The following is an 18,359-nucleotide window of genomic DNA, read 5'->3' on the forward strand; positions in this document are numbered from 1 at the left end:
CCACCCTCCAAGTGTTGGAACCTGTTGTCCAGCCCTAGGTGAAGCACTGACCCTTCACATTCCCCAGGACTTGAAATGCTCATCTCCCAGAACTCCACTCTACAGGTGTAAAGCTTCTCGTTTACAGTTTAACTCTCCCAGGAGCGTGTGGTACTTGTGAAGCACAAACACACACACATTTTGTATAATCTTTCAACTTTATGCTCTTTTTATATGTAATCCAATGTAAAGCACAAGAGAGTTCCGATCACAAAAAGCTCTACAAAATCCTAAATGTGATGTCCCTCACCAGCTTACCCTTCCCTTGGGAGTTTTTGGGGAATCCTCTGTGTTCCCTGGCAGGGTCCTCCACCCCCTTTTCTACTGTGCCCCTGCAGCAGCCTGCCTCATATTAATCAGCTGCAAAATGGCTCTCTGACCCATGTGAATCCCTTTATAGACTCTTGCTTGGAGTCACCTTTTTTTCTGTCTTTCTGGAAATTTTGCATTACTTTCAAACTCTCCTCCGTGCACACACAAGGTAGAAGTGTCTTCTCCCAATTAGAGCAAAACCTATTGTCCCAGGGTGTTTTACTTCAAGTATACTGTTGTTGAGTGCTGATCACTTACCATTGTCTCTGGCCTGGTAGAGACATGATGCCACCCTGCTAATTTAGGGTGGATCCACATACACATAGGCTTTCCGTGACACAATAATTTCATGATAAAATTTCATAGACTCATCCACAATTCAGAAGTGGTACAGACAGAATCCTCAGGGTGTCACATTAAAGCTAGTGCATTTTGTTTGAATAGATGCATAATGTGGCCCCACCATGGGAGCCAGACTACTTTAAGATTTGACCTTGTCCATTCCCAAGTTCTATCAGTCATCATTCTAGTGGCAAACACTCCCTTATACACAAACACATTGCCAAAAATCATCCATTTCATCCTCACCCAAAGCAATTTTACGCTCAACAACAAACACTTTGTCCAAACCATGGGAACTGCCCATGGTACTAGGATGGCTCCCCAATATGCCTATTTCTTCATGGGCCACCTCGAGGAAGAATTTCTGGGAAAATGTACCACAAAACCAATGATATACCTGAGATACATCTATGATATTTTCATCCTCTGGACGGATGACCTAAATTCCATGATAGATTTCCACAACTTCAGCCACTACCACTTATCCATCATACTCTTTCTAGAACACTCCCACACTAGCATCAGCTTCCTGGACACCACAATCAGCTTCAACAATGGAACCCTGCAGACAGCTATATATAAGAAACCCACAGATCACAACATTTTATCTCCACAAATCTAGGAACCATCCGACATGCACCAAGAAATCAGTTATCTACTGCAAAGTGCTAAGCTACCACAGAATATGCCCTGAGGAGAAAGTCTGGGATACACACCTTAACACACTTAAAACTGCCTTCACCAAACAAGGACACTAGAGGACCAGAGAAGTAGATTGCATCATGGAACAGGCCACCCAAGTATGCTGAGAGAACCTGCTTCAATTCAGGGAAAAAACAACCCACCTACCACACACCTCTAGTGACAACTTGATGGGGATCATATCCTGAAAGATATATTTCCGAGCCCCCTCTTCTGGCATATAAACAACCCCTCAATCAAAAGCAAGCTGCCCAGAGGATGCACCAAATCAAAGCAATACCAGACACTGCCCGAACAACAGATGCAAAACCTGTAGACATATCTCCACTGCCATGATGATCAACGCTCCCCACAACACACCTTTCAAGATCCATGTTCCTACGCATGCCAATCATAATATGTGGTGTACCTCATCCAATGTAACATCTATGTGCGTAAAACCAGACAATCACCAAGTTCTCAAATGAACTCACACAGAAAAATTATAAAAGACAACAACATCCTCTCACCTGTAGGTGAACACTTTTCGCAAAATGGTCACTCCCTATCTAACTTTTCAGTCCACGTCCCCAAAGGAAACCTGCACAACACCTTCAAAGGGCAAGCCTGGAAGTTTAAATACTAACTTTACTAAACACTAAAAATCGTGGACGCAGTGGTTTTATGCTGCCTCATAACAATCTGTAACCCACTAACTCTCTTTTGTCCTAAGACTGTAGAGGTGTTAATTGCCTGGTTCATCTTGAATGCTCTCTTGCAATATGTGTTTTAACTCCTTATTTCACTTTGTATTTAGCTTTGTAATTCTGATTACCTTTCCCAGACCTGAAGCAGATGTCTGGGTGGCTTGAAAGCTTGTGTCTTTCACCTACAGAAGTTGATCTAATAAAACATATTAACTTAAGCACCTTGTCTCTCTCACTCCCTTTCTTTGTTGCTCTTTAATCATCTAGAATGGTTGCTGTTGAACAAGGCAAGCCACTCCAAGCAAGTCCTACTATTGTAGTAGCAGCATGCACATTAAGCCTTCTGCTGTGCATTGCTCAGTAATTATAGTTCTGTATTCCCCAGTTTGCATGGTATTTTACACCTTGAATTTTGCTTTAGTTCAATTTCAAATAAACCTAAAATGTTAATGCAAAACTGAACTAAGTTGACTTAGTTGTACCTGGTTTGGGGCTGAAAACCCTGTTTTCAAACAAGATCATATGTTTTTGATATCCCAGACTCGCGCCAGGTTCATCAAAGTTGGGAAATATGGCCTGAGTTCTGGGTTCCTGAGTTCTTGTCTCACCCTGCATTCTTAAATCTATTAGAACTTTTCTGTCTTTCTCATGTAAACAGTTAGATCTTTCTGTCTTCCTAATACTGTATTTCTTCACCTTTATTAGAAGTGTCTATGTTAGGTGATACCTTTGCTGTAGGGTGCCTGGTAACTGTAAGGATTTATAGAGATGCCTCCACTTATATAATGACAGGTTTCAGAGTAGCAGCCGTGTTAGTCTGTATCCGCAAAAAGAAAAGGAGTACGTGTGGCACCTTAGAGACTAACAAATTAATTTGAGCATAAGCTTTCGTGAGCTACAGCTCACTTCATTGGATGCATGCCGTGGAAAATACAGTAGGGGGACTTTATATACACAGAGAACATGAAACAATGGGTGTTACCATACACACTGTAAGGAGAGTGATCAGGTAAGGTGAGATATTACCTGCAGAGGAGAGAGAGAGAGAAAAAAACCTTTTGTAGTGATAATCAAGGTGGGCCATTTCCAGCAGTTGATAAGAACATGTGAGGAACACTATGGGGGAAAATAAACAAGGGGAAATAGTTTTACTTTGTGCAATGACACATCCACTCCCAGTCTTTATTCAAGCCTAATTTAATGGTGTCCAATTTGCAAATTAATTCCAATTCAGTCTCTCATTGAAGTCTGTTTTTAATTTTTTTGTTATAATATTGCCACTTTTAGGTCTGTAATCAAGTAACCAGAGAGGCTGAAGTGTTCTCTGACTGGTTTTTGAATGTTATAATTCTTGATGTGTGATTTGTGTCCATTTATTCTTTTACATAGAGACTGTCTGGTTTGGCCAATGTACATGGCAGAAGGGCATTACTGGCACATGATGGCATATATCACGTTGGTAGATGTGCAGGTGAACGAGTCCCTGATAGTGTGGCTGATATGATTAGGCCCTATGATGGTGTTCCCTGAATAGATATGTGGACACAGTTGGCAACAGGCTTTGTTGCAAGGATAGGTTCCTGGGTTAGTGTTTTTGTTGTGTGGTGTGTGGTTGCTGGTGAGTATTTACTTCAAAAACAGACTCCAACAAGAGACTGCTGAACTGGAATTAATTTGCAAACTGGACACCATTAAATTAAGCTTGAATAAAGACTGGGAGTGGATGTGTCATTACACAAAGTAAAACTATTTCCCCTTGTTTATTTTTCCCCCTACTGTTCCTCACTTGTTCTTGTCAACTGCTGGAAATGGCCCACCTTGATTATCACTACAAAAGGTGTTTTGTTTTGTTTTTTCCTTTCTCTCCTGCTGGTAATAGCTCACCTTACCTGATCACTCTCGTTACAGTATGTATGGTAACACCCATTGTTTCATGTTCTCTGTGTGTATAAAATCTCCCTACTGTATTTTCCACTGCATGCATCGAATGAATTGAGCTGTAGCTTTACAAAAGCTTATGTTCAAATTAATTTGTTAGTCTCTAAGGTGCCACAAGTACTCCTTTTCTTTTTTCCACTTATATAGATATTTTGCCGTGCCTGTGCAGTTAAGGTCATATCCCTGGCTTCTACCTGGAAATATTTTGAGACCGAAGCTTCTTTGTTCTTTGTTGACTTCCTGACTTGCATAAGATGTAAGGGAGAAGAGCAAAGGTCCTTTCAAGCCTTTGAGGAGCTAATTACATACTTGTCCCCCCAAGCCCATGGTAGAACAAGTGTTTTCTGTACTGCAGCTTGCAGCCACTGATGGGTAGACTCAGGAAGCTGAAGAAAGGAAAATATATTTTGGAAATAGGAGGAGACCGTACGAGGCTAGAGGTGGGGAAGAATTACAGGGGGAGGAAAGTATGTGTAGAAAGAAGTAAGACAAGGAAAGAGAAGACCAAGAGAGAGGGAAATTTAAAAAAGAGAGAAAAATGGGACCTTAAAATGGAGTTAGGAGTAGGGGAGCTGAACATAAAAACAGAAAGAGAAGTGGAAGAAATAAGGGTAGGATTTTGATCCAGGGAAATATAATTTAATAAATAAGATACGGAGCTCACCCTGCTGGAGCATGGTATAAAATACAGTATATGTTACAGTACATTTACAAAGAGGTAAATACAACACCCCTTCCTCGTTATCGCTTGCTGTTCAAACAATAAGTGTTCCAAATGTTTCCCCACAAAAATCTGGTCACTCCCTGGGTAGCAGATCAGTGGGAGTCAGAGGGTAGCAGGAAGGATGGCCTCTGACACCTATAAGCCCACCACTTACTTTGGGCACCAGTTGTTCATTTATCAGAGAAACATTTGATCAGGAACAAAATTGCTCTCTAGGAAGATTTTATTGTAGCATTTGCATTTGAAGCAGTATTTTTCTAAGGATCATATGCTAGCAAGTTTTGCTGGCTATAAATTTACATAAGTTAATGTATTTTTACTATAGTATTCATATCTATGCCGTGATTTGTCACCCGAAAGTAATCTGTTATTTCAATTTCAGCATGCGAGACAGAAGCGGGGAAAGTTTATCAGGTATCGCTAGAAGAGCACATCCAGCCTTTCAAAGACAGCATGGAGCAATTCATTAATCAAGGTAAATAATGAAACGTCATTTAACCTTTTCAAGACATTTCAAAGGAAAGTTATAGAAACAATGTTTATACATTGGGAGTAAAGAGACAGTTTATTTTGGCATCATAGAAAGATGTGGGTTAGTTTAATCAGATGCCATGCAGTTCTAAAAGATTTGTGGGATGACTGCTGTACTGTCAGTGAGTCACCCTCTTGAGTGGCAGCAAAGACAGATGCTATTGGCTCAAGAGTGTGAACTCATCATGAGTTCGCAACTCTAGTAAAATGTTTGTTTCTTGAAAATATTTTAAAGCTGGACTCATCTCCAAAGCAGTGACTGTTGTGCCAAAAATACGGTGTCTGCAGAGCAGAGGTCTCATTTCAGCTCTTCAGATTACAGAACGTGAGACTAATTTCTTAAGCAAACACAAAAGGCAAATTCAAATGGACAGGCTTGTGGAAAATGCTACGGGAGGGATAAATTTAAATGTATCTAGGCTGATCTTGTCTGAGCACTAGGAGGGAAGCACCATAACGGGGGATGGGTTATGCTGTTTCCATGCCCCACCATCAGGATTCTGCAGTAGGTGAGGAAAGCAGCACTGCCAATGAGGGAATGTTCTGAGTCGGAATGTTCTCTGCTGACTTGGCCACAGTGGTTTTCTGGCCAGTACAGTCTACTTATTTGGCTGCTCCTGTCCCCACTCCAGCTTTCTGTAACCATACAACATAATAGAAACAAAAATATTGCTTTTTTTCATGATTGGATAAACAATTGTGTGAGAAGTGAAAGTTTCTGCTGCTTATCCCTTTTAGAGGTCAATAGTGCTGAAGTCTAGAACTGTGTTAACTAATCATCACAAATGGAAATTATCATTGATGGATTGTATTAGAGTTCAATGCCCATTATTTATTTCCAGTGAGCTAGGCAGGTATTAAATGCACATTTTTGCTTCCTAACTGGATCATCAAAGGTAAATAGCATTTTCAAGGTAGTCTTATGGTGACGTTCAGCATGGGTGCACCAGTTCCTGTGACTTCACATGTCATTGAACAGATTTATTTAGATTGATGCCCATAGCCAAAACACCACGTGACCAATCAAATACAAATCAACAGATCATGAAAGGTCCGTCCCCAAATCCTTGCCAAACAGGTCCTAAGCTGTGTCCTGAAAGAATTGGTAAGATCTGCTTTGGAATCAGAGGCCTACATTTTATACTTTATGCCACAATGGTAATTGTTTTTTGGCATCTATCTTAATGTATATGCAAATAAGGTTATGCATGAGGAAGAAGGAACAACAAATTAAAGGTCATTTGTCAATAGGAAGTAGAGATTCTTTCTGTCAGATGATGTGTTAGGAGCTACAACTTAAGGTCTAATAACTGTTTTATGCATTCCTCTTAAAACTAAAACAATGATTTGAACATGAGGTTTATTTCACCTATACTAATGTAAATCAGAAGAAACTCCAATGATGTTTCTTCATCCCTTTAGGAAAGAACAATGAAAACATTATTAATGGTCATAAAAGTTGCCTGGCTCCCTATTTAAATTTCTCCACAATTTTTGAGACTGTTTTCCTGCAGCAGTGAATTCCACAGAATGATTATGTGGAGGAGAAGTAATATTCTATTTTGTTTGTTATAGGTTTACCAGACATTTTTTTTTTCTCAAAGTCATCCCCCTCCCTGATCTTGTATTCATTTTGAGACAGAGAGAAAAAAAGATACTGATAAATCTGATCCTAGAGGTCTAGTCTCCTATCAGAATGTACAGCTGTTACTCCTTTTTGGCATTAGTGGGAGTTTTGTGTGATCATTGATGGGAGAAGAAACCCCATAACCTCACAACAGCAGCAAAGTTAAAAATATTATTTGCATGTTCTAATGGAAATTATTACAAGTAGGGGTTATTTAGATGTGTTCTAAATAAACTAGTCTACAATTCTTTCAACCTCGCAAAGGCTACTTTTCAGAAGTCTCTAATGATATTACTATATGAAAAATAGAGCTTAACATATAGGAGAAAAGAATCCTTTAGTTAAGTTCAAAAAATAAAGTAATTTTAAAATACCTTCCATTATGGAACTGTGTTTTTACTTGGTGGGATTGAATTCAGACTTGAAAGAGGCCATGTTTAAAACAGGATTTCTCTTTCCTGTTCAGTGTTTGACAGGCTTTTGATCTAGATATTTTTTCTAAGGGCTTTTGTTGTTTATGTAGGCATAATCGATGAGTCTTTTCAGCTAGACTGCACACACAAGATCATTTAGAAAAACAGAGGGACAACTTTTGGCACCTTTGGGGGATTTATGTGTTTATATAATGTGTGTTCTGGGCAAAGTAAAATAAAGTTTAAGTTCTTTTATATTTAAAGTTCAGTTTCTCCAAAGCAAAAAAAAGTTTTAAACTTACAGTTAAATTCATAATTTTTCACAGGGTTAAATAACTTAGAATGTTTTTCTGATGCTTTTCAGAGCAGGTAACTTTTCTGTATAATGAGATTCACCAGTTCAGAGTAACTTTAGACATTTACAGAATATTCCGTTGATACATATTGCTAGCATTGGCCAGGCAGAAAGTTGAAGTGAGAAACGATCTACCAGTATGTGTGGAGAGCTGAGCATATGTGGTTAAATATCTCTCGCAAGGAGCTAGAGAAGAACTATATAGGAGCAGCTACAGGTTTAGCACAGTTGTATTAGTTTAATTTTTAATTAAAATATTGCAACTGGTCAGGTTGAATTTTATATGTAAAAAAGAAAAAAATAGTGAGTAAACTTGTAAAGTAAAAGCAGAAAAGATTGGGGCTCAGAATCCTGTCAGACTTACTTTTTAAATGGATCATTACACCCACCTTAAGAGGAAGAATCAATCCCTATGCATGTCAGCTAATATGTTATCAGTGGACCTGGAAATGATGCACTTGGTTACGGTTTCCTAATACTTTTATTATAATCACCTTGCAAACTATATGGTTAACTCACCAGCCCATGCACCAAAGAACCCTCTCCAGCCACAGGATTCCAATTCCTTTTCTGTGCAGCTTTAGTTTTATTTCTTCAAAATAACATTATTTAATACAAGTTCAACATGTCGTGTCCTGTCCCCTCTAATCTGGAATTTTCTGCAAGAGCTTGTCTACTCCCTGCAGGATTATGCTCCACAGACTACCTGATGAGGAGTCAAGATGAGCCTACAAGGCTCCTCTCTCCTTCCTGACCTACTTCCTGTAGAATTACACTCTGCAGGCCATTTGCCTCAGACTCATAACTGGGTTCTTTCCCCTCCCAAGCATCTCCTGCAGGATATTACTCTTCACAGCTCCCTTTTCAGCTAAGCTAAGGACCAGTTGATCTTCAGGCTATAACCCAATCCCTGGCCTCAAAGTATCTGCTGAGGCAGCTGATTATTCACAGGTGGGGCTAGCTCTAGCTCCACCTAAAGAATCAGCCACCCTGTGAGACATCTGTTTTAAGTTGCATATTGCTTTGCTAAACTTGAACCATTTGTGCTGAAATTGTCTCTGCCAGAGGCTCCTCCCCCCCCTCCCCAAAAAAGGTTTCAGTAAAAGCAAATTAGCTGCTTCCAAGGAGAAGATTAAGGAATAATTAGTATAATGTATACAATAAAAAATGTTAGTCATTTTCCAAAAGTTACATTTTTTTGAAGGTTTCTTTGAAGAGCTCTAGCACCTCTAAGATTTGGAACAGGAATATGAAATTTGGCGGGCGGATGATCCTGGTATTAGACAGGTACCTTTTGCTGTCCCCATTAAAATGTATCCAGATTTAGCCAAATTGTAAGTGTCTGAAAATTGCAATTTGCACATGCTTGGTAAAGACTTTTATGGTATGTTTACATGGCAACATTAACTCAAGTTTTCTATATGTGAGCTACTTCTTTCAAGTTAGCCTAATTTGGGAGAGCGAGCAGACACACTGCAGAACAACAGTCAAGCTGCTGTTTTCATACTGGCATTGCACTCACTTGTGTGACACAAAGGCTTCTGTGGGCCTATCTGATGGTTCTTTGCACTGAAGTAAGCTCTGTGAATTCTTTCCCAGTGGGAGAGTTTATCTGGGCACACGGGTGGAATTGTGGAAAGACAATGTAGTGCTAATGGAACTACCCTACATCCACACTGCAGAGTGGTCATGTTAGCAGCTGATGAGTTATGCCCCCTAATGGCCCAGCCAACTTGAGTTAAGGATTTTTGTTAGTGGACGGAACTTGAGCTAGGTGCAGCATTCAAGTTGTAATTCGAGGTTTCAGAGGAACAGCCGTGTTAGTCTGTATTCGCAAAAAGAAAAGGAGTACTTGTGGCACCTTAGAGACTAACCAATTTATTTGAGCATAAGCTTCGTGAGCTACAGCTCACTTCATCGGATGCATATACCGATGAAGTGAGCTGTAGCTCACGAAAGCTTATGCTCAAATAAATTGGTTAGTCTCTAAGGTGCCACAAGTACTCCTTTTCTTGTTGTAATTCAAGTTAACTTTGCAGTCAAGGGAGGCCTTTAGAGGCTTGCTGGTACAGTTGCTGAACATTCCATCTGCACTGAGCATGCTTCCTGGCCCCACAGACTCCATGAAGGATGTAGCAGTAAAAACTGTCACTTTATTAAGTAGTGCTGCATTGGGACCCAGAAAGAGACCGTACATTCTAATCTCAGCTCCCCCATGTACCGATATGCAAAATTCTGTGCCCATCACTACATTTATTATTGAGGAAGGCCCCATATTCCTACCTTAGAAGGCAGGTGAGTATCATACCACTGATTTTACACAGTGGTTACACAAGGTCATTTCAGGTACAACTGGCAAGATCACACTGTCTCTAATGTTGCGGACTCAATCCACAGTCTCATTGCTTTGAACGATAAAATATGCCAAATTTATATAGTTGGCTATCCTATCCATAACCACTTCCTTCCAGTGTCAGGAATAGAAATCAGGAATCCTGATTCTCCATGTTCCACTGCTATCTAGAAAACAGTTGTGTAAGCCATTAGCAAAGTGTGTCACATTTACCTCTCTCATGGCTGGTGTACTTAGAAGATAATAGCCTGCTACTACTGTCAATTACTCTTACAGGTCAAGCAGTACACATCAGTGCTGTGGATCTAAAGGCTTTGGATTTAACTCCTGCTGGTGGGCCAGTATGGTTTCACATGATAAAATTTGCTCTGTTGGTTTGGGGATTTATGTATTTTTTTAATCTAGGAAATTGCGTACCAAAACTATTTTTAAAGGATGTAAAGTTTGCAAAGTCACCCCTTCAGGTTAGGAAGTGTCAGAATGAAGGTTTTTCATGAAATCTTAACTTGCCCTCCCCTGTGTCTATGAACTATGATAAAGTCCTTAATTACATGATCACATGCTGTCTGTTCTGCAAGACCCCTGCTTCTTTCAGTGCAAATGATGGATAGTGAATAAGGCAGAGGTTTGTAAGAAAGACAAGAATGTTCCTTTGTGGTTAAGGCTGTGGACTGGATCCCAAGAGATCTGGGCTCTGCTCCTGACTCTGCCACAGACTTCCTACATAATGTTCAGAGAGACCGTATCATAAGACACATACCCATGCTACTTTAATTCTGGCATTTCTTACCTTCTGTGTGCTTGACTTCCAACTTAATGTTCTTTAAATGTATCTTTTTAATGTATAGGGTAATACGATTCTTTGTTATTTTCCAAAATGTTCTAAACTAATCCTTTCAAGAAAACAAGGCATAAAATAATGTTAGGAATATATAGAAATAAAACTGTTTTGTTCTTTAAAAAAATTCCCAGGCCAAAAACTTCATTAAGGTAGCAAAGGGGTTGCATGGGTATATAGCTATGAATATCTATTAATTTTAAACACCATTCTTTAAACATTATAAGATATTTTAAAAAATGAAAATAAATTATAATGCTGAAAATGTTCTGAAAGGTGGTAATAGTAATGACATAAGTTTCCAACATTAACCTTATCTCTGCCTTCCTATCGCCCTCCTCAGTCTTTCATGTAACTTTGAATTCTGGGCTACGGATCTCAACTATCCAAAATGCAACTCTGTTCTGGCCTATAAATTGTGATCCTACCTAATAATCAGATACTGAAAAAAAGATTTTCCTCAAGTGGTGAGGACCGGTGAGGACCAGAGGAGACCACGGCATTTCACTCACATTCCCTCCACATGTCACCCACTTAAAAGATGAGTTCCCCATCACTCCACTCTGGGAGGGACACCCTTCTCTACTCCATTCACTGTCCCTGTAGTAGTCAGAGACCTCACATTCTGTAGACAAGATCAGCTTTTTTCCTCAGAACCGCAATAATCTATAGTCCCTTGCAAAGTCGGCCTGAAATTCTGCTATACTTCGCAAAGGACAGAAAGGATATGTAGGTTGTATCAGTGTACCATATACTTCATATATGCAACAGTGAAGTCTTTAGTTTTTTTCCTGGGTACGTCCCAAAGTGGAGAAGCAAAGCAAGGCTAAATGGGCAGAGTTAGGGAGCTGTTAGTATAAGCAAAGCTACTGAGATAGGACTGTTCCCAATATGCTCTTTATTGAAAAAAAAATATTAAACCTAACCCCTCCCCCCCCCAAACTTCCCATTTTTGAAAATTTCACTGGAGAGGAATGCGAAGAACAGGCAACACAGAATAAGTACATAAGAAAACAGAATGCTTAACACTGGGGGAAAATAACGTGAATTTCATTAATTGTTTTACAGTTTTCTATTAGTGTTCTGTCTGCTTTAAATGATGAAAGTCATCTTTTTTATATATATATCTCAAACATTTAGATGTGGTAATGCTAACAAATGCATCTGTATTGCATCAACTTGTCTTTTACCTCAGATGTCTACACCTCAGTTGGTTTGCATTACTACATAGTCCTCTTGTTGCACATTCAATTTCATGTGGATCACTAAGACTGCTTAAATGAATTTGCCTTGTTTCAGAACCCACAAGAAAGCCAATGTATTGCAATGTATTCAGTTCTCCGCAGCCACTGCACAGGAACTCACTCACGCATCCTTAGTGGCATAAATGTAATCTATGCCTACTGTGTGGGTATCTCTGCATGTTGTGGTCAGGTAAAAGAAGGTTTTATGGACATGTGTTTGAAAAAGCCCCATACTCATCAGTGACAAAAAATAAGGGACAAGAGAGTTTATACAAGTCATCAAAAGGTGTGCCAATAAACCCTTTTTATGCCACTCTGCACCATCAGCGATTCTGTTTTTCTTGCATATATTAATGGAAAGCAATTTCAGAAATCTTTAAAATTGTTTAAAAAAAAAAAAAAAGTGTGTGTATGTCCATCCATCACCCGCCTACAGAAAAGAGTCAGGTATCTTTAAGTTATCAGTCCTTCCATGCAGGTCTTGGAAAGAGGAATTAAAACCAATGTAAACTACTTACAGTACCATCTCTATACCTAAGAATGTATGCTTTGTCTTAGTAAGTGTCTTTTACTACATGCTTGTACAGTACCTAGCAGAACAGAGCTCTCACATGGTTGAGACCACTAGTCTTTTTGAAGCTCTCCGAGACTTAGGATGTTAAAACTAGTGGCAGTGAATGGGTTAGTGGGCAGTGGGCAGATGAGATGGTGAAAGCACTTGGGCAATAATAGGTTCAGTATTTATCTTAGAGATCTCCTGAATATTTTGGGGGATCAGTATTCCTACGTGTTTCATACAAGAGTATTACCACTGAAAGTCCCAATTTGAGGAAAGGCCTTTGTGGGCATATTTGTTAATGCCCAAGACTTCTGATTTACTCCAATTAATTCCATCTCTTGAGAGAGCCCAAATGTATTAATAATCACCTATTACCAATAAAACCTTCATACATTAGTCCGTAAGGAAGCACAATCTAATAAAGCAATTATTTGTTTATTATATATAAAAGTACTAACCAAATGATAGATTTTACTTTACCTTTCCTATGAGTTAAGGCATGTGGAAGTACATTGATGATAATGCTTTAATCTTTTAACACCAATGAAAGAGAGAGAGAAAAGAAAAGGAACTACCATATCATTATCAAATAGAGCTCATTAACTTGTTCAGAGTAGCCATATCAGATCTCCGAGAGCAATACATAAATTCCATATGATTGAATCATTCCAAAAATATCTTCTCTTGCAAGGGAGGAGTTTGCAGACTGTTGAGGTGTTTTTTCCTCCTCCTGACATGAACTGAATGATCCTTTCTTCTCACCATTCATATTATCAAATGTTGCTGGGCATTTAATAAAAAACTTCAAGTCCACCTTCCCGGCCAGATGTTTTGCTTGGTTAAAAGCTGCCCTCATTGCAACCACATCAGGGGCATAATCATAAAAGAGCTGTATTTTAATTGCTGGATGCTGGATTCTGGATTTCTGCAAATAAGCTCCTTAGTGGTAAACTTCAGCAATTTCACAGTCAACCTCTAGGCGTACTTCCTGGAGCTGGCTTGAGGGCAAGGGCCTGGTATGCATGATCTTTATCAAAACAAAAATCTACTGGCAGATCCAACAACTTAGTTACCTGTGTAGGGACAAATTCAGAAGGTTTACCGTTCTCTGTTCCCTCAGGGACACCCACAATCCTCATGTTATATCGTTGCAAGCAGCTTTCTAGATCAGTTAGCTTGGTCTTAACAGTCTTGATGATGATACAATTCTTCATAATCTGTAAATTGTTCTCTTTGAAAGCATCGTCCACTTCAGAAATTCTGTGTTCTGCTTCATCCATCTGTCTGGGTAGAGCGTGCAGTGCACCCTGAATCTCAGTCATTGTGGTCTGTAGGGTGGAAACTGCAGATTTGATTCCAACAGAGTATCTACGGCCATCTGTTGTAGCACAGCCATCAGCTGCATTCCATCAAGCTCAGGCACCATTTTGTTTGTAGAAGTGGGGGAGGCAGATCTCTTCTGGTTTTGTTGGTTCTTTCAGATCCAGAGAGGAAGAATCTACAGCTAGAAGATAGTATCTTGGGCATTTCAGTAGGCAGGTGCAATATTTCTTTGGGAGGGATGATGGGGTTTAGGGGATGATGTTTGGAGATTCCTACTGGGCCGTGGGCGCCGACTTCGTGGATGCTCCGCACCCACCAGCAGCCAAGCTCCCTCCTCCTCGCCGCCGCCTCCTCCCCAAGTGCTCCATGTCCTCGCTCCTCCCCCTCCCTCCCCGCGCTTCCCACCCCCCTCCCCACCTAACAGCTGTTTGGCGACACTTCGTGCTTTTCGGGAGGGACGGGGACCCGGCATGCTCAGGGGAGGAGGCAGGGCAGGGATGGGGACTTGGGAAAAGGGGGTGGAATGGGGGCAGGGCTAGAGTGGGAAAAGGCAGGGTGGAGACATTGGGAAAGGGGTGGAATGGGAGTGGGGTGAGGGCAGTGCAGGAGCAAGAAGAGATGGGGCTAGGGGCGGGGGTGAGCGTCGAGAACCCACCGGGTAGAGGGGTAGTCGGAACCTATGTAGTGGGCTGCTTCATAGCTCAAGCAATCTGCATCTGCTTTGGTCACAGCACCCTCTGTTGTCATCAGGTTAGTGTTTCTATTGTGTTTCAGTGTTGGTAAATGTGCCAAAAAGCTTAAACAGTAGGTTCATGCATTTTATTGATAAACTGAAAACTAAATAAAATATATATCCATGGTCTCAAATATCACTGCACTATTTCAGATATAAGCCAGTGTAATGCCTTTCTGAGGTTCAGGCATTTGAAATAAAGACAAACAAATACAAGTTTATGATACTGATAGAAAATTATGCTGGCACAAAACTTCAGTAACACAGTTGTAAATCAGGGCTGCATGTTAGAAACTATATTAGTAGTTGCATCCTGAAGTATTTGAGGTAGGAGTGTCACGGTTAGCTCAAGCAATTAACACAAAACAAATTAACTAGATTAAAAAAATAGTCACAATTAATCACTGTTTTTAATTGCACTGTTAAATAATAATGGAATACTAATTTAAATTGAATATAAATATTTTGGATGTTTTTGTACATTTCCAAATATATTGATTTCAATTACAACACAGAATAGAAAGTGCACAGTGCTCACTTTATATTATTTTGTATTACAAATATTTGCATTGTAAAAAAGATAAACAAAAGAAATAGTATTTTTCAATTAATCTCATACGAGTACTGTAGCGCAATCTGCAATTTACAAATGTAGAATTATTTTTTTACATAACTGCACTCAAAACCAAAACAATGTAAATCCGTAGAACGTACAAGTTTACTCAGAGCTACTTCTTGTTCAGTCAATCGCAAAGACAAACAAGTTTGTTTATGTTTATGGGAGCTCATGCTGCCTGCTTTTTGTTGACAGTGTCACTTGAAAGTGATAACAGGAATTCACATGGCACTGTTGTAGCCGGGGTTGCATGGTATTTACGTATCAGATATGCTAAACATTTGTGTGCCCCTTCATGCTTCAGCCACCATTCCAGAGTACATGCTTCCATGCTGATGACACTTGATAAAATGTATGTTAATTGAATTTGTGACTGAATTCCTTGGGGGAGCATTGTAAGTCTCCTGCTCTGTGGTTTTACCTGCATTCTGCCATGTATTTCATGTTATGGCAGTCTTGGATGATGACCCAGCACATGTTGTTCAATTTAAGAATGCTTTCACTGCAGATTTGAAAAACTCAAAGAAGGTACCAATGTGAGATTTCTAAAGATAGATACAGCACTCGACCCAAGGTTTAAGAATCTGAAGTGCCGTCCAAAATCTGAGAGGGACGAGGTGTGGAGCATGCTTTCAGAAGAACAACATTCTGATGCAGAAACTACGGAATCTGAACCACGAAAAAAGAAAATCAACCTTCTGCTGGTGACATCTGACTCAGATGGTGAAAATGAATGTGCCTCTGTTTGCACTGGTTTGGGTCATTATCGAGCAGAACCTGTGATCAGCATGGAAGCATGTCCTCTGGAATGGTAGTTGAAGCATGAAGGGACATACGAAGGCTTAGCATATCTGGTACATAAATACCTTGCAATTCTGGCCTACAACAGTGCCGCTCTTCGGGGACCATTACCTTGTTGTGGTGAAGGGGCTTGCATGTTCCAATGATCCTCAGAACTATGTTGTCAGGAGCTTTATGCTCCTTGTAGGGTCTCCCAAGGCAAACAGGTCCAAGAGGAGTTCTCAGACAAAGCACGATCCAATCCCCCAAGTCCTCAACGGTGGATCAGGTGGAAGAGGGTCTTTGGATCTCAACAGCTGTGAAAGCGGATGAAGGCTGCAGCATGTTGGAGATCTCCAGTCATCTCGGACTTTCCCTGCCACTGGGCCCCAGACCTCCAGCTTGTCATGATTGTATGGTTGCTGTAGGCGTATCAGCTTCTCCATGTTAAGACATCACGCACAGGTTTCTACCATGGGAAATAACATCTTTTCAACCTTCCATCAAGGGATCACCAATGACGATGACAACAGTGCCATGTGAATACCTGTTTTCTACATCCAAATATTCCAAAAATACTTAAATAAATGTGGTATTGTTTAACAGCGCAATTAATCATGGCTATTTCAATAATCTCGCAATTGATCACAATTAATTTTTTAAATGTTTGACAGCTCTAATTTGAAGACTCTATGAAGACTGAAGTATTTAAAAGGCTCAATTGGAATTTCATGAATAGAAAATGTCTATTTTTTATACTTTCTGCCAAAACCTTTCTATGAATTTAATTGTCAAGAGAAATCCAGACATGGGAATCCCTGTGGGTGCATCCTTCTATTGCAATGTGGTCTTACCATGAATATAGCATAGAACATTTATACATTATGCAAATGTACTTAGATCTCAATTCAGTGTCAATACAAGTATTGAAAACTATAGCAGTGTAGCGACTAAGGGCTTGGCTACACTTGCAAGTTACAGTGCATTAAAGGAGCCCCAGGCACACTAGCTCACTACCCGTCCACACTGGGAAAGCATGTAGAGTGCTCTGACTCCGCGTCTGGTTCGCTCCTGGTACTCCACCTCAGTGACTGGAATAATGTTTTGTGCACCCCTGCTGGAGTGCTGTGGCACCAGTGTGGATGCCCTTGTCTGTTAGTGCACTCTGATCGGCCTCCAGAAGTGTCCCACAATGCCTGTGCTAGCCACTCTGGTCATCACTTTGAACTCTACTGCCCTGCCCTCAGGTGACTAACCGCCAGACCCGCCCTTTAAATTCTCTGGGAATTTTGAAAATCCCCTTTCTGTTTGCTCAGCCAGGCATGGAGTGCTCTCCGTGAATCTTTCCAGGTGACCATGCCTCCACTAGGGCAATCCCCAGTATGGTGCAATGGCGAGGTACTGGACCTCATCAGTGCTGGTGGGGAGGAAGCTGTCCAGTCCAAGCTGCGCTCCAGCTGTAGGAATTACGATACCTTCGGGCAGATATCAAGGGACATGATGCAAAGAACACAGTGCAGTGCAGGATTAAAGTGAAGGAGCTGCGGAATGCCTACCGCAAAGCCCGTGAGGCAAACAGCCGCTCAAGTGCTGCCCCTGCGACCTGCCGTTTCTACAAAGAGCTGGATGCGCTACTTGGGGGCGACTCCACCTCTACTCCAAGTACCACCATGGACACCTCAGAGCCCAGTTCAACAAGGCAGGAGGAGGAGGAGGAGCAGCAGCAAACTAGGAGCGAGGGTGCTGAGGCGGAGGAAGACACCCCGGCATCCCTAGGTGCATGCAGCCAGGAGCTGTTCTCAAGCCAAGAGGAAGGTAGCAAGTTGTGGCGGCCGGTGCTTGGGGAAGGACAAACACTAGAGGAGGTTCCCGGTAAGCGGCATTTATTTTGGGAAGGAATTTATTCGGTGCGGGCTCTTGGGGTGAGGAGGGTTAGGGCTGCATGCATGCCTAGATGCACAATAGGGTGTTGATGTGCTCTCTCACATCACGGTAATCTGCCTCAGTGATCTCTTCAAAGGTTTCATCCAGAACTTGGGCAATGCGCTTGCGCAGGTTTCTTGGGAGAGCCACTGTGTCCCTTGTCCCAGTAAGGCTAACTTGTCCGTGCCACTGTGCCGTGACGGGCGGGGGGACCATTGCTGCACACAGGCAAGCTGCATATGGGCCAGGGTGCATCATTGCTCTGTCTGGTGTGAACAACGGTGCCTCTGTTAAGTGTTGCATTTTTCCTTTACAGATGCA

General features: G+C 40.9%; 1 protein-coding gene across 1 annotated transcript in view; it reads left to right on the top strand.

The window, feature by feature from the left end:
- FMN2 (formin 2) overlaps window positions 1-18,359 on the top strand; it is a 244,214-nt gene that overhangs the window by 169,838 nt on the left and 56,017 nt on the right. Inside the window, exon 14 of the mRNA XM_048843776.2 lies at window positions 5,126-5,218. Within this exon, the coding sequence (XP_048699733.1) occupies window positions 5,126-5,218 (93 nt within the window). The remainder of the gene's footprint in view (window positions 1-5,125; window positions 5,219-18,359) is intronic.

Source organism: Caretta caretta, chromosome 3 (assembly GCF_965140235.1).
Source record: "Caretta caretta isolate rCarCar2 chromosome 3, rCarCar1.hap1, whole genome shotgun sequence".
Lineage (NCBI taxonomy): Eukaryota > Metazoa > Chordata > Testudines > Cheloniidae > Caretta > Caretta caretta.